The 16196-nt window shown below is 33.7% G+C and overlaps 1 protein-coding gene across 1 annotated transcript; it reads right to left on the bottom strand.

Moving 5' to 3' along the window:
* Positions 1 to 9217: 9217 nt before the first annotated feature.
* Positions 9218 to 10547, bottom strand: LOC141705539 (protein FAR1-RELATED SEQUENCE 5-like). Its single transcript, XM_074508450.1, has 2 exons — positions 10187 to 10547; positions 9218 to 10077 (listed from the first exon to the last, which is right to left on the bottom strand). The coding sequence occupies exons 1-2, from the start codon at positions 10545 to 10547 to the stop codon at positions 9218 to 9220; spliced, it is 1221 nt and encodes a 406-aa protein (XP_074364551.1).
* Positions 10548 to 16196: the final 5649 nt, after the last annotated feature.

Genomic DNA, 16196 nt, shown 5'->3' on the forward strand with positions numbered 1-16196 from the left:
CTACATGTACACTACACCACACCATTGTTGTTTGTAACTACGGATCCTATTGTACGGGAGAGGTGGTAAACACAAGGTGATTTCCTAGTAAGGGAAGAAGCTGTTAGGGGAGTACCATTGGTTTTTATCTGCGGATCCTATTGTACGGGAGAGGTGGTAAAACGAAGGTGATCTTCTTTAATCAGTTGATTCTCATAGGGGAGAAGCAAGAGATATGGGCTTCTCAACAGGAAATGTGGTTGTACAAATGAAGATGGAACTACTTGAAGATATGTTCAGTCTAGAGGAACATCTACTTGGAATCTGGAAAATGTTAAATGTCATCCAGAACTTTTCTACTATTTACTTTGCATGTATGTTTATATCTTTTTCTTATTTGTTAGTTGAGTTATCCTCTAGGTATTTGTGTTATTGTCTAACAAACAAATAGGGGGAGATTGTAAGTCATATGTCATAGCCTATTTGTATATTCGAGGATTCAACTCAACTCAAATAAGAATGTAATAAGTAAATAGTGGATCGACCGTCAGAGATTCTCGCAAAGTAATATCTGTCAAAGGATTCAGAAACAAGGTTCATCTACAGACTTGAGGAATTAATTCACTGGAAGAAGTTCAAGAAATTGATCATGCCTCAGTGATATAAGTCAAGATCATGGATTTAATCAAGTGACAGAGATCTCGTCAGAGTATCAATTAATTACAAGGATTTAATCTGAAGAAAATCAAAGTGTCAGAGTCAAGACATGAAGAAACGTCACGGAAGTTAGTCACTCATGAACCAGACAGTACATCGAGTGTCAACGTTGAAGTGGTGGAATTGATTCATAATTTTCAGTGATTTTCAGAAGATTTGCAGAAGAATGGTTGCTGCTCAAGACTAGAATTAATTCTCTATTAATTAATTAAGTCATCTAATTTAATTAAGAAAATAAATTATATCTGCGAAGAATAATTTATTTATTAATTGAATTAATTGATTAATTAATTCTGAATTAATTCTAGGAATTTTAGGAATTTTCAGAAGCTTAATTGGATTAAATTCAAGCATTAAATCAGCAAGACAATTGAAAATGAACTAGCATGACAATCAGGATTGTCATACCGATTGTCATGCTAGGCCATATTCAATTGTCACACCGAAAGTTACTCTAGGAGGATGATTGTCTTGCTAGTTCATTCTGATTGTCATGCTAGTTCATTCAGATTGTCTTGCTAGTTCATTCAATTGTCTCACCGAAAGTCTTGCCAGCTATAGGATTGTCATGCCAAGTCAATTCTATTCGTTTGTTGATTTAAAAAGAAGCAGAGTAGCAGCAACTTATTATTAAGAACACAGAAGTCAAGAAACAAGGCAGAAAAAGAAAATCAAGAAGAAATATTTCATCTTTTCATCTGCATACTTCAAGATTAAATTTCTAGATTGTAAAGTTAAATCCAATCCACTAGAAATCTTTATCTTGCTCTTGTGTATCAATCTAGCGGATTAAAATCCCTAGAACTTAATCTCAAATCGCGTTTAGCATTTGATTCTAATTATTGCAAAAATAGAAAAAGTTCATGTCGAATTTATTCTAGATTTGTGATAATTAATTTGAGATTAATTCCTTGTAATCGATACCAGTTGTTGTAACACCTTTCAAGTTTAATAATATTTTTATTTAACTTGAATTTTGTTTCACATTTTTTATTCCGCATTTAATTCGATTATTCGGTACTGTTGTATTCAACCACCCCCCCTTCTACAAACACATTGGGACCCAACACAACGCAATCCGGACTGGGAAATAAGAAAAGCTCAACTCCTTCTAAAGACAACCACTTTAGTCCTGATTCGTCGAACTCAACGCAATCCAGACTGGGGGCAAGAAAAACTCAACTCCTTCCAAAGACAACCACTCTAGTTTTGATTCGCCGAAACTCAACGTAATCCGGACTGGGGGATAAGAAAAGCTCAACTCCTTACAAAGACAACCACTTTAGTCCTGATTCGCCAACTCAACGCAATCCGGACTGGGGGCCAAGAAAAGCACAAATTTTTCTAAACAAAAAACCAAAGCTCATGTTCTAGAAACAAGCCCAAATTGCTCCCCCCATCCAGAAAATCTGCATAAGGGAGTGGGGGGCACATGATAGTACATACAGCTCCTGCAAGGCCTTACCCCGGACTCCTAACTATATAGCTCCTGGAAGGACTAGTCCTAGACTCCTAACTCTATATAGCTCCTGGAAGGACTAGTCCTGCACACTACCAGTCCTGACTGGCCCAGTCCCGCAAGCCCAACCTTGATAAATCCCAGCACGTGAGACACTGGTCAAGCACATGATGGGGACAACTGTCACACATCAATCATGAGAATAATCAGGGCACGTGTCAGAGGATCCTCAGAACATTTCTCAGCCAGTCCCGCACTGACACGTGTAAAGATCCACTCCAGGCAGGTGTCCTCCGCTCCCCAGAACCAATGGCAACGATTTAAAGGTACCAACCCCAAAACCCTACCTTGGGCTATAAATAGCCCAAGAGGGTGAGGTTTTGGGGTTAATCACTCTCTCACACTCACATACACACATAACCACCCTTCATTCATATCTATCTTCATCTTCCCCAAAAGCGAGTTATTATTCACACGCCGGAGGCGCCGCGGGACTCAAACCCCCCTTTCGGTGTTATTTTTGATAATATCATTTTTTTATTAACTAGTATGGGTACAATTAACTAATTAAAAAATGATAAGAAGTAATTTAAGAGGCTTAGATAGATTATGTGGAGATGACAAATATTTGAAACTTTAAACACTAAGAGTAAATCTTTTATTTTATTTTTTGAGGAGTATGGTTAGGAGATTGTTGGAGTTACTCTTAGTAATTTTAAGAGTTGCTAAGAGTCTCTTGTAGTACAGCAACAAATTCTTTCGCGCTTCTCAAATTTCAATTTAAGAGTTCATCTAAGAGCATCTTGAAGATATTCTAAGTTAACTATTATTTTTATAATAAAATATTTTAGCGTACAAAGGGTTATAAAAATTTGTGCGAGATGCTTAAACGTTTTCACCGTTAGGGCCTAGGGGTGTGTATTCAGTTCGGTTAACCGGAAATCGAAACCAAACAAATATAAATAAATTTCGGTCCGGTTTCCGGTAGAGAAATTTCTAAATTCGGTTACTTGGTATTTTGATTTTTAACCGCGATTAACCGAATTTTAATTAATTTACAAAATACTTATATTTATCTGAATAATAATAATTAATAATAATAAGTTAGTAACACTATCTATCTGATATTAAACTTCGAATCCAAATTGATTCTCAGCCTCCAACTCCAAATCTCGAGCTCGACTCTCCCCTCCCAGGTAACATCACACCATCAGAATATGTTTAGTCTGTTTAATCATCAATCCAACTAAAATAACTTTATCAAAATTTTGCAACATCTATAACTTAATGTTTCTTAATGTTTTTAATTGTTGATTAAACTTAAACTTTCTGAATGGATTCTGTAATTTTATGATTCTTTTTCTTAAACTTCGGTTTTAGATTTTGATTTTTCGGTAAGAACCGAATTATTTATTTTAGTTTCGATTTAAACCGAATACATTTCGATTCGATTTTTTTTTAGTACAGATATCGGACTTGTATTTCGACTTCATCTTCATTTGAAATGGGCAATTGTTTCAAATCTTTATACTGACTTCTTGCATCGGGAAAATATTTCATGTTACAGCAAACTCATATACCAGAGAGCTGGAAAGAAATTAAATTACTTCTCCACGTAAAGGCACCAACAAAGAAGATGCTCCCCTCCAAACCATTCGAGCTAAAATAGATTATTGTTCTTAGACAATTCGAACAATTCGAACTATATATGATTTAATATTGGGGTTCAGCTCAACTAGAAGCACTATTTTACTGCCACTACTCGAAGAGGAGGGGATTTTCTTAGGGTCCCCTTCCCCAACCATGGTTGGTTGGAGTTTTTTTAGAGCCAACCCTTACGCAATGGTTCATTGCGGAAGGCTACCCTTCCGCAATGATTCATTGCGGAAGGGTATTAAATTACCTTTTTACCCTGACTTCCGCTATGATTCATTGCGGAAAGGACTGAAAATACCCTTTTGCTCTTAACACTTCCGCAATGAATCATTGCGGAAGTCGTGTACGAATATACCCTACTAGCCAACTGTTAGCAGTTTTATCAATTAAAATTTGTTCTTGAGCATTTTTTTTGGGCGATTCTGTGCGATCCTAGGGCGATTTTGAGCTTTTCTAAGGCAATTACAACTGATTCTTTTGTGTTCTTCTTCCTTGATTCAAAGGTTCGTTATTCTTCTTCCTTGATTTCGAGATGTATATATATATACACACATACACAGTACACACACAAGATGTAGTTCGAATTGTAGCATGATTTGATACTTTTTAGATGGAATTATATGTTCTTGATTCTTTCTGATTAATTAGTTCGAATTAGGGTTAGTATTAATTAGGAATTTTAATTTTTATTTCGAATTAATTAATTTTTATTTCGAATTATATGTTAAATTTTGGCATATTCGAAGGTAATTTTTTTGACTGAAGTAGTGATTTTGGGACATATTCGAGGAGGTAATTGGGTTTCGGGTTTTGGGTTGTGTTTGTTTTTGTGGTTGTGGTGATTATATGATAGTATGCTAATACAGTAGTTTTTAAATTGTGAGATAGAATTGTCTGTGATCACCAACAGTTAGCTATGTCAGTGTCGCGTGGGGGAGGTTTCAAAGGTGATTAATAAATCAAACCTGCAACTGGTTTTGTCATAGCCTTGAGAACCTTGCAAGCATATAGATTGCAGAATATTTTCATCATCGTTACCGCTGGAGATTGTTATAATTAAAAGAAATCTAAAGAATAAAGATTATAACACAAACATTTTGATTATTGTATTTTCCAATCGCGTATTGTGACTGAACTCAAGATAGCTAGGAAAGATCTCTGGCTGGTTGGTCCTAATATTGAAATTTTGCTGCAAAATAGGCACCGAGAGCACTTTAGATAGTCTTCAGCTTCAAATTCCTAATACACCTGTCACATAATCAAGAAAAAATTAGAGCCGTGAAAGTACTAGTATAACAAAGTTGCAAGAATTTTGCGCACAATTTATCTTCCAAATAAGCAACATAAAACTTCGATAATTGTACCCAATACCTCTTGGTGTAATGGCATCTCCCTCGCTCCTTTTATGGGACGTCGATGGTTCCAATCTTGTCAAAGATAAGGTGGGTGCGTAAATGAGTGTGTTCAACTAGCAAAAAAGCATCGAAATTTATAATTCAACATAACAAAAAGACGAGGGTGAGTTTCGACTAATGAACTCATTAAACTTACCATTCTCCTCGGATATCATATGATCAAAAACTGGGGGGGGCTGCTGCTATTTTCGAAGACTTGGTTCTTGAACAATGATACGACCATGTAAAACTTTGAATGCACTACGAATATGAATGAGTACAAGTTCATGTAGATGTAAACTTTTAAGTATATGACTATTGTATATAGAATTCCTACTTGCTGAATAATTAAATTTTCTTATGTAGAATTAAGGATTGTGAATCAGACCAAGTACTGTGAATTTGAAATAAATTAGTTAAGAAATGAATTTAGGTTTAATTTTGAGTTGTGAATTTCATTCGAATAATTAGGTTAATATTTAAAATTAATGATAAATGATTTGGAATAGTTATGAATAATTATTAGGTTAATTTAAATTAATAATTTCAATTAAGGATATTTCTTAGTATTTAAATATATATTTGTTTAAATACTTGTTTAATTGGGGCTAATGAAAATGACTAAATATGATTAGAATAATTAATTTGAATTTGAAATAAGGATATATTTATAGATATCCTTGTTTACACTTATTTAATTGCAAATTACTTGTTTAATTGTTAATTAATTGTTCATAATCTATCCTTGTTTAATTACTTGTGCAGTTACTTGTTTAGTTGCTTGTTATTCTGCCCTTATTTGTGCATTATAATATCAAACTGAAATAATTCTTGTTTTGAAAATTGCAGATAAAATGAATATGGAATGCGGGCCTATGGATCGATCATTGCTGACCATGCAGGATGATCACATTAGTACTCTTATATGGCATGGGGGTGAGAGGGAGACGCTCGATGTTAGACAGTTGACTGCTAACATGGGTATTGGATGAGGAGCAGATACATTTGCTTACAGGCTGGGGTTTCGGGGTGTTTGTTAACCCCTTGGTTGTTCCGCAGAATGATATTCGCTTGATCACTGCACTGGTGGAGAGGTGGAGGCCAGAGACTACTCATTCACTTCACATTCGGTGAGATGACCATTACATTGGAGGATGTTTACATGATCTTGGGGATGCCTATTACTGGTCGTGCTGTTACCCATACGGAGCTTGATAATCCGAAACCGTATTTAGGATAAAATGCATAATAAAGACTTATAGAAAGGAATTCATGTCTTTAGACCTTAATTTGATTTATTATTGCATATTTAGGATAATAATGCATAATAAAGACTTATAGAAAAGAATTCATGTCTTTTAACCCTTAATTTGATTTATTATTTGCATATTTGGGATAAAATGCATAATAAGACTTATAGAAAAGAATTCATGTCTTTTAGCCCTTAATTTGATTTATTATTTGCATATTTAGGATAAAAAGGCATAATAAAGACTTATCGAAAAGAATTCATGTCTTCTTTTAGACTTTAATTTGATTTATTAGTTGCATATTAGGATAAAATGCATAATAAAGGCTTATAGAAAGAATTCATATCTTTTAGACCCTTAATTTGATTTATTATTTGCATATTAGGATAAAATGCATAATAAAGACTTATAGAAAGAATTCATGCTTAATTATTTCATATTTGTACTAATTATTTGAAATTTGTAGGAGAAAGTCCTCCCATGTTGGCTAAATTACTTGGAACCCCCAGAGATTTACAAAGAAATTCATGAAGATGGCTATAGTTACGGCTCGACCGAAGCAAGATACTGGAGTTAAATGCGGCGTCTATGTATGCAAGTATGTGGATGTCATTCTTAATGGGATTAGATTGGAGCATGCTGTTTGGCATCCATATGATGATGTAGAGACATTCGTTATCGCATTACTTGGGAATTGCGTAGGGGGCGTGCTCGTCATCTTTCAGCATGGGGATTGACCCAAAGAAATTTGGGTTATGATTTATTTCTTAAATTTAGAAGATTTATTGGACTTGTATTGTATACTTATGTTGGTTCTTGTAGTAGTTTTTCGATTGTTCATGTTGGTATGAACTTATTTAGAATGGGTTAAATTGTTCGTATGGATTTGGGTTGGCATTTTTGATTTGGATTTGGTTTGGATTTTTGATTTGGTTAGCTTTTGAATGTTAGAATAAATGGTTAGAATGTTTATCATTTTCGATGAGGATTGGTGTTTGATTTGTTGGATGGTTAATTTGGATTGGTGTTTGATTTTTTGGAATGGCTATGTATTTTATTCTTGAGTTTGTAGCGTAGAAACAGGGACAGGAAAACTAGGAATTGCAGAAAATTGCAGAAAACTGCAGGCTTGCAGAAACAGCAAAACTTGCAGTCTGCAGATTTCAGTACCCTTCCGCAATGAATCATTACGGAAGCTTGAAACTCTGCAAAAATCACACTTTGATCACCTTGTTTCATTTTTTTATAATTTGGTCACTGCATTACCCTTCCGCAATGAATCATTGCGGAAGCTTGAAACTTCTGCAAAAATCACACTTTGATCACCTTGTTTCATTTTTTTTATAATTTGGTCACTGCATATGAATAAATTCGAATTAAATAATAAAAACTCTTACAATTATTGCAAAAAATGCCTGGAACACTGAAAATTTTAAACAATAATTTCTGTATTTTTTTCACATTCTCATTTTTTTTTCCATTTTATTTTGATTTTTTCCTTGAATAATATGTATAATTCGAATTAAAATGAAGAAAAAAATAAAAAAATGGACTTTTCTTAAAAATTAATCAAAAATTAGAGAAGACGCTGGAATTATCAAAAAATAGTGTCACTGAGTTTTTTCCCCATTTCTGACTTTTTTCCTTTTTTTTATTTTTTTCCTTTAATAATATGTATTAATTGGAATTAAAAAATAAAGAAAAAAAATAAAAAAAATGGGACTTTTCTTAAAAATTAATCAAAAATTAGGAGGAGACACTGAAATTATCAAAAAATAGTGTCACTAATTTTTTTTCACCATTTCTGACTTTTTCCTTTTTTTATTTTTTTTCCTTAATAATATGTATTAATTCGAATTAAAAATAAAGAAAACAAAATAAAAAATAGACTTTCTTAAAAATTAATCAAAAAGTAGAGGAGACACGGTGAAATTATCAAAAAATAGTGTCACTAATTTTTTTTCACCATTTTTCTTTTTTTGATTTTTTTTCCTTTAATTGTATTAATTTGAATTAAAAATAAAGAAAAAAAATATAAAAATGGAACTTTTATTAAAAAATAATCAAAAATTAGAGGAGAGACTGAAATTATCAAAAAATATTGTCACTAATTTTTTTCACCATTTCTGACTTTTTCCATTTAATTTTAAATTTTTTAAAAATTTAAAATTGAATTAATTCCTTAAAAATTCGAAGCTAAGGAAAAACGGGAAAACAGGGGAAACAGGGGACATTCCGCAATGAATCATTGCGGAAGGAAAAGCATTCCGCAATGAATCATTGCGGAAGTAGGTATTACTCCCCTGTTTTTTCAGCTATTAATTTTTTAAAATTTGTACTTATAAAAAAAGTAAATTATAGCTCCAATACATACCAAATAATATTTAAAAGCCAAATTCAAATATGACATTCCAAATTCAAATATTACATTCCATTAATTTAAATTTCTACATTCAAATAGAATTAAATCATTTAAAATTTCTATTTGGATTTTTAAGACAACGCCTCCTATCATGTCCGGCCACACCACAAAAACCGCAATAACGGATTTTTTCAGTTGACGTCTCAATACCACTTTTAGACCTTCCTGAATTTTTCTTTGTTGTTGACGTCTCAATGCCACTTTTATACCTTGTCGAATCCTTCTTTCTTCCCTTTGTTTGTGATATTGGAGGATTGAATATTGGATCATGTTCATCGTAAACTTGGAACTCCTCCTCCATTCTTGAATTATTTTCTTCTTCACGAAACTTTTCAATCACTTAACATTTTTCTTTCTCAATCAAATCCATGACGTAATTGTATCGTGGTTTTGAACAACTTCCAAGAGCACCCAAACCTTGAAAAGATTTACACAAAGCATTATACCTTGCCGTTGTTGAATCACCAACATCAACAAGAACGGGAGGATTATAAGGCGAAAAACCATCAATTTTATTTGCGCTCGCCGTCCATCTTGATTTGATAAAAATTGTTGGTATCATAGTTTTTTGTTTCTTGTCAATATAGCGTAGGATATGTTTGCAAAGCATCCCGGAATGTTCAAATTTTTTACATTCACAATCAATATTTCCTTCCAAAGAAACCATTACCCGATACCTTCTTCTAAGATTATCCGGCACATTATACTTCTCAACTAAATACAACCTCCACATGTAATTGGAACCATCTTTGCAACTATTTACCACATAAGATGTGCTTTTTCTAAGCTCATTTTGAAATTGCCTAAACATTTCTTTTGTGTAAATAGAAGAAGCATGATTTTCTAAGGGGGAATTAAATATCAATCTCCTTTCCTTATACTCGGTCTCGTAGTCGGCTTTAACCTCATTAAGAATTTGTGTTTCCAAAGCCTTTTGTGAATTCTCAATGAATTCTTTCAACCCGGTTGAAGCTTTCACATACTCGTCAAAAAATGAATTCATGGACTCGCTTCTTGAGGTGGTGGTCATACCGGCGGAGAAATGTTGTTTTGTGTAAGCACGAATCCATTTATCTTTTATGGCATACATATCGTTTAGCCAAACATGATCCTCGAGTCCATACTTATCAACCAAAACCTCCCACTTACCAACAAATTCCGTGGGTGACAACGACTTGTACAAACAATCATTAAAATCCCCTTTAAATTCCGGATATTGTGTACAAAGCCGACAATTTTTCGGGAAATTTATTACTTATGTGCCACGAACATAATATGTGCTTGGTATCCGACAAAATCTCGGCAATACCATTTCCCAATGCTATATCTTGATCCGTAATAATAGTGAGGGGAGGTCTGTTTCCGACGGCTTCCAACCATGTCTTCAAAACCCATTTATATGAAATCTCCGTCTCATCCTGCATGAGTGCAAACCCGAACAAGATATTTTGGTAATGGTGATTGACCCCGGTTATTGGTATAAACGGCATACAATACCTATTGGTCCTATATGTGGAGTCAAATGAAACAACATCTCCAAAATTCGTGTATGCGTTCAATGATCGATGATCAACCCAAATCAAACATCTAACTCTATTTTCTTCATCCAAATCAACTCGGTAGAAAAAGTTTCCAAAACTTTTTTCTTTCAATTGTCGTAGCAATGCCATCCCACTCCCGCATCACCGAAATCGAACACCCGTCATCGAATATCACGAATTACGTTACGTACATCTTGATTAGAAAATCCAAGTTTTTCCACACCACCCCATGTTTCACCAAGAAATCTCATTGCTTTAGCGGTTTCAATGCCCGATTTATCAAATAACTCAAGCAATGCTCGGGTAACCGGATCTATATTTTTGGACCTTTGCATGAATTGTACTTTATCCGAGATTACCATATCATGATCATGCTCTAATTTAACCAAAGTTACTTCCCATTTATCATTTTTAACTCTATGAGTGACACACATTCGAGCACTACAATTTGTTCTCGGAATTACATCTCTAATCCTTCTTTTTTCCTTTCTTTCATCATCAACATCCAATTTCGTACTAGAACCTAGTCTTCCACCCTTACGACAAATATACAAACGAGAGGAGATACCATTACCCCGTGAATGTCTATGAGTACTCCTAATAATAATCTCAAATCCAACACTTCTACCATAATCTCTATAAAAATTTTCGGCTTCATCCAAAGTGTTAAAAAACATATCAACGCAAGGCACAACACTATTCATATTTGATTTTGAAAAACCGTAACCTTTTTTGTCAAAACTCATATCATCATTTTCATCATCATCATCACTTATATTCATTTTCTCTTCTCTACAAAAATCACCATCGTTAATTTTTCCTTTTCCCTTACAATCTCTCTCTTCTTTTTTACGATATTTCTCTTTTTCCATATACTCAATATCATCATCATCATCATCCATATTTTTTTTTCCATATACTCAATATCATCATCATCCATATCCAATTTTTTCTTACATTTATAATTATCAACATCAATCAATTCATTAACATCATCTACAATAAGTTTACGATAAACCGGATTTTTCCCAACGGGTGTAAAATAATCAAAATCGTCATGCTCACTAGATGAACTTGAATAATTAAATAAATGAGATGTCATAGTAAAAAAAACTAACCTCTTTTTGGCTCCAAATTGAAAAATGATAGAGAAAAATGGTGAAATTGGGTTTATAAAGTAAAAAACGAAGCTGGTAAGGTAAATTTAATGCACACTTCCGCAATAAATCATTGCGGAAGGTGTATTTAATGCTTCAGCCAACCCACGCGCTAAAACGCGCATACATTGTCAAAACATTAGTTCCTTCCGCAATGAATCATTGCGGAAGCAAAAGCTTACGCTATGATTCATTGCGGATGCAGTTTTGATAATTGTTTATTTTTTATTTTTTTTTTGTGAAGAAAATATTTAGTAAAAAACTTTTAAAATTCATAATAACATTCATGTTACTTGTCAATATTACATAAATTTTTTATATCAAAAAATTAATTTTTTTTTATTATTATTGTATATTTTGCCTTTTTTTATGAAAATAATACATTAAATATTTAAAAAAATTGTCTAAACATATAATACTTAATTTTAATTTGTTTTTTTATAATATAGGTATGTGAAAAAAATAAATATTATTTTGTTGAGAACATATATTAAGCACTTGATAAGTATGAATGAAGTACAACGTCTATTAGTAAGTTGTATCATTTCATTTGAAATTTCTAATATTGAATGTGTAACACCCCAAATCCGGGGTCGGAGATCCGGGTTGTCACGAGTTCCATTTCCCTTAAAAACACCCAATCTTAATAAATAATCAACTACTCTGTACTGTGACCCCACCATTAAACACACACCACAAGTTATAGCCTCAGAGATGAATATCCAAAAATAATCACAAGTCGTTTTATTCCACAATTATATGCCAATACACCTTAAACAAGTTTCTGAATAAATTTACATTTCTTTGCCATTATTACAATTCATAAATATACATAATCTGATACATCAAAAGTTGAAAGCCTAGCCTATTGGTAGTTCCTACCTCAGCTACAGCGACATCATCACGCCTATAGGAAACTGCGGAACGTTTCCTATCCGCTCGCGAATTGGGAGCTTGGTCCTGTTCATCTTGTCTATCTGATGTTGTGTGATGAAAGAAGAAAGCAAGGGTGAGCAGCAAGCCCACCAAAATAATATGTATAATGATTAACAATATATGAGCCTTCTCATAGTACTCATGAAAGTCTTGGTCAAAAGAAATGAACCAAGTTGATATCTTAATGCGATGAAGTCGCAAAATATTCAGTATATATATACATATATACTTTTCAAAATATGGGAAGTCCTCTTCCATGCATAATACACACAGAGTTCCAGTGTATAACTGTATAAAAATATCGTTGCAAGGTGATCTCATATATCTAACCTTGTCTCAACGTTTTTCTGAAAATCTTTGTCATGCATAAGATAATCATTTACTAGATATAAGTTTAAAAGATGAAGTTACAAGATACTCCAATATACTTATATCTTTTCCAAATACTACTTGAACTACCACCGTTCAAGTTATAATTAGTTCAAAAGTTCATCACATAGATGAGACTACAAGATAATACTTGAATAGATTCAACCTTTAAAATATCATCAAAATAAAATGAAGTTATGAGATACTTCATTTGATGTAAACATCATTTTGAAAACTTGACCCTGCCAACACTCAACAATCGCCCAACCGTAGCCTTTCTATCGAAGTGCTCTGGGTAGTGTTGCAGAAATTATCCAATTGGATGATGAACTCATTACGGGAGTTTGCCGCGCCAGGAAGACCACTTACGATGATCAGTCGTAGTAGTACAACCCCACCATTTTCTACATGTAGAGGAGAACCTGTCGGATTTACTTGTCAACCGAACACTGAACTCCTAAGGAATGGACCGCCTTAGCGGAACTTCCAGGCCATTTGGGCCAATATAATAAGGCTGGGCCGGCGCTACTCGGCCACTTACGCCACTCCTAGTTCAGATGAAATCCATGACTCTGAAACGTAAAGCTCGTCCCCACTTTCCCCAAGTAGAAACTTGTTGATACGGCTCCACCAAGAAGTCGTATCTAGTTGGAAAGGAAAACTCACCGATATTTCCCAGGCGATGCCTGTTAATGGATTAACTTGTTCCAAGAATTTTACTTCCCGAGTGTTGGGTAAGTAATCAATTCATTTATCAAAACAGCAACCTTGTTGCGAATATAAAATACACCACAGAGCCGGATCCCTCAGGTTTTGAGCGAGTATTTAAATCCCCTTAAAAAGGAAGATCTTAAATATAAAAATGAGTTTTGGGATCCGCTCTAACTTTTAAAAATCATTTTGAAGACTCGAAAACACTTTATAGAGTGTTTGGAGTAAAGCTGATTTAATGAAGTAAATCAGTCCCCAGAATATTTAGAAAATGACTGAATATTATTATTTAAATAATATTCCCATAAAGAATAATCTTTATAAAAATAATTGAAGTAGAAGTTTTAAAACTTATACTTGAAACGAATATTAAATAACCAAAGATATACTTATATGAAAGTACTATCTTTATTTGAATAATCGAAAATAAGTTTGATTATTTACACCTTATTCTTTAATAAAATAAAGAATATATCTCAGCAAATAATCGGAGTCATAGATCCTCAAATGAATATTCAAAAATATTCATTAAATATATAAACTGAGTCATAAGCCCTCGAATGAATATTCAAATAATATTCAGATAATAATAAAAGGAGTCATAATCCTCTGAATATTCAATAATATTCAATAAATAAAAAAGGAGTCATAAGTCCTCGAATGAATATTCGATAATATTCATAATAAAATAAAGTTATCGAATAAACTTATTCGATTAATAGTTTTGAAAACTATACCATATATATATATAATATATATATATATATATATACAAATCTACTCGGGATCCTCGACTCCCGGTTTTAGAAAATATTTTCACCTTTGGGTCCCTATACTAAGGGTATATGCAACATTACTGCTATCCTAGCATAGGTATTATCAACTGAACCAACAGATATATATCAAGAATACGAAACAGGCATGCATATATACCATATCAGCATGCTTCAATATATCGCAACATTTGCTAATTAACCAACATGCATCTATCACAAGATAATGCATATACATATATACATCACAACAACAGTATAACGGGTAGAAAACTTGCCTGAGCGACTTGGGGTGATAAAAGGCTCGGGACGAGTCTGGTAACCTATAAACAACAAGTAAGTTGGAATTAAACCAAAGTCACTTGTAAATCTATACTTTAACTAACTTAGACTCTAACGCTTGTTTTGCGCTCACTGATTCGCTTAAGTCACTCGGGTACCCTCGGCTCCACCATTTTTAATAATTTAACCTTTACGAGTTTTAAAGCGATTCCTTCGCGAGTGTCTTACCAACTGCCTAACACTCTTACCATAATTGTTTCATACATTAATTAACCCTTTTTGGTCTTTAACCTATGTTTCAAAGTAAGGCGAGGGGAAATGATTCGTTCGCGAAACGCCGTTACTTGAAACGGTCGTTTCTCCTAAACCGTACATCGGAATCAAACGAACTACATATCAAAACGAAGCTCGTAACATGAACTATCTAAACATGGCAATGGTCATAATCTAGCAGGGAGTTCTCGGGTCCAAATGTTATGAACAAAAGCAGTCTAAAGTAAATCGGACATTACGACGGCTATGTTTACGCGATTACCAATGTTTAAACTACTCCAATTAACCACCAACCAACTCATAACCATCAATACAACAAAACTTCACCGAAACCATACCACATCAGTCCATAATCTCCAAGGTTTTCAACTCAAACAACCACAATCAAGACCTATGAACTATAATCAAGCTTCAATTACCAAAACACTTCCAAATCAAACCAAACTACTAATAATCACAATCCATGCTTCTCATTTCACAAAACCAACCATTAAACTTACTAACAAATAAAGTAAAGGCTAGGGTTTGAAGTTTATACCTTCCTTGGGAGGTGTTAAGTTGCTAGGAAGCCTTAGGGAGCCTCCTACAAGCTTGATCTTTCCAAAGAAATCAAGAACACAAAGTTAGGCTTTGAAGTTTCTAAAAGTCCGATTTAAAGAACTGTAAAAATGAGGGTCTTACCATGATTATTTGGACAGACTTGTGAACAAGAGTTGTAGGCCATCTCAATACCTTTCCAATGAGCTATAGACACAATATTTGAGTGAGAAATGAAGGAGATACATCAGTTTTAGTGTGCTGGTTCTGTTTTGGCCGAGAGCATGAAGAACAATGCCTTGGTTTCTTTTTGATTTTGATGAAAAATGATTTGCTTGGCTTGGTTGGTTTGATTTTTGTGTTTGTTTTAGTAAATTACCTAGTTGCCCTTGATTTTGTGTGGTTAAAAAGCCACCACATCTCCTTCCTTCCCATGTCATGCTTGTGTCATCCTCATGATGTCATCCTCCCCTCCTTGTCCTCTTCTCATTGGTTGGGTGACATCATCCTCTCTAATCCCTTTGATTAACTTCCTAATTGTTTGCCTAATGACCGCTGATCTGTTATACTGTTCGCTTAACTTTCGTTTTCGTTTATCGTTTGAGGGATCATACCCGGGATCTTATTACTTAGGTTCCCTTAACCTTTCTCAATACATTATATTCCTTTTTATGATCCTCTATTATAATCCTTTAATTTAAATCCTTTTATCCTGCTACCTTATACTCAATTCTTTCCGT

The sequence above is a fragment of the Apium graveolens genome, unplaced genomic scaffold (genome assembly GCF_009905375.1).
Source record: "Apium graveolens cultivar Ventura unplaced genomic scaffold, ASM990537v1 ctg9010, whole genome shotgun sequence".
Classification (NCBI taxonomy): domain Eukaryota; kingdom Viridiplantae; phylum Streptophyta; class Magnoliopsida; order Apiales; family Apiaceae; genus Apium; species Apium graveolens.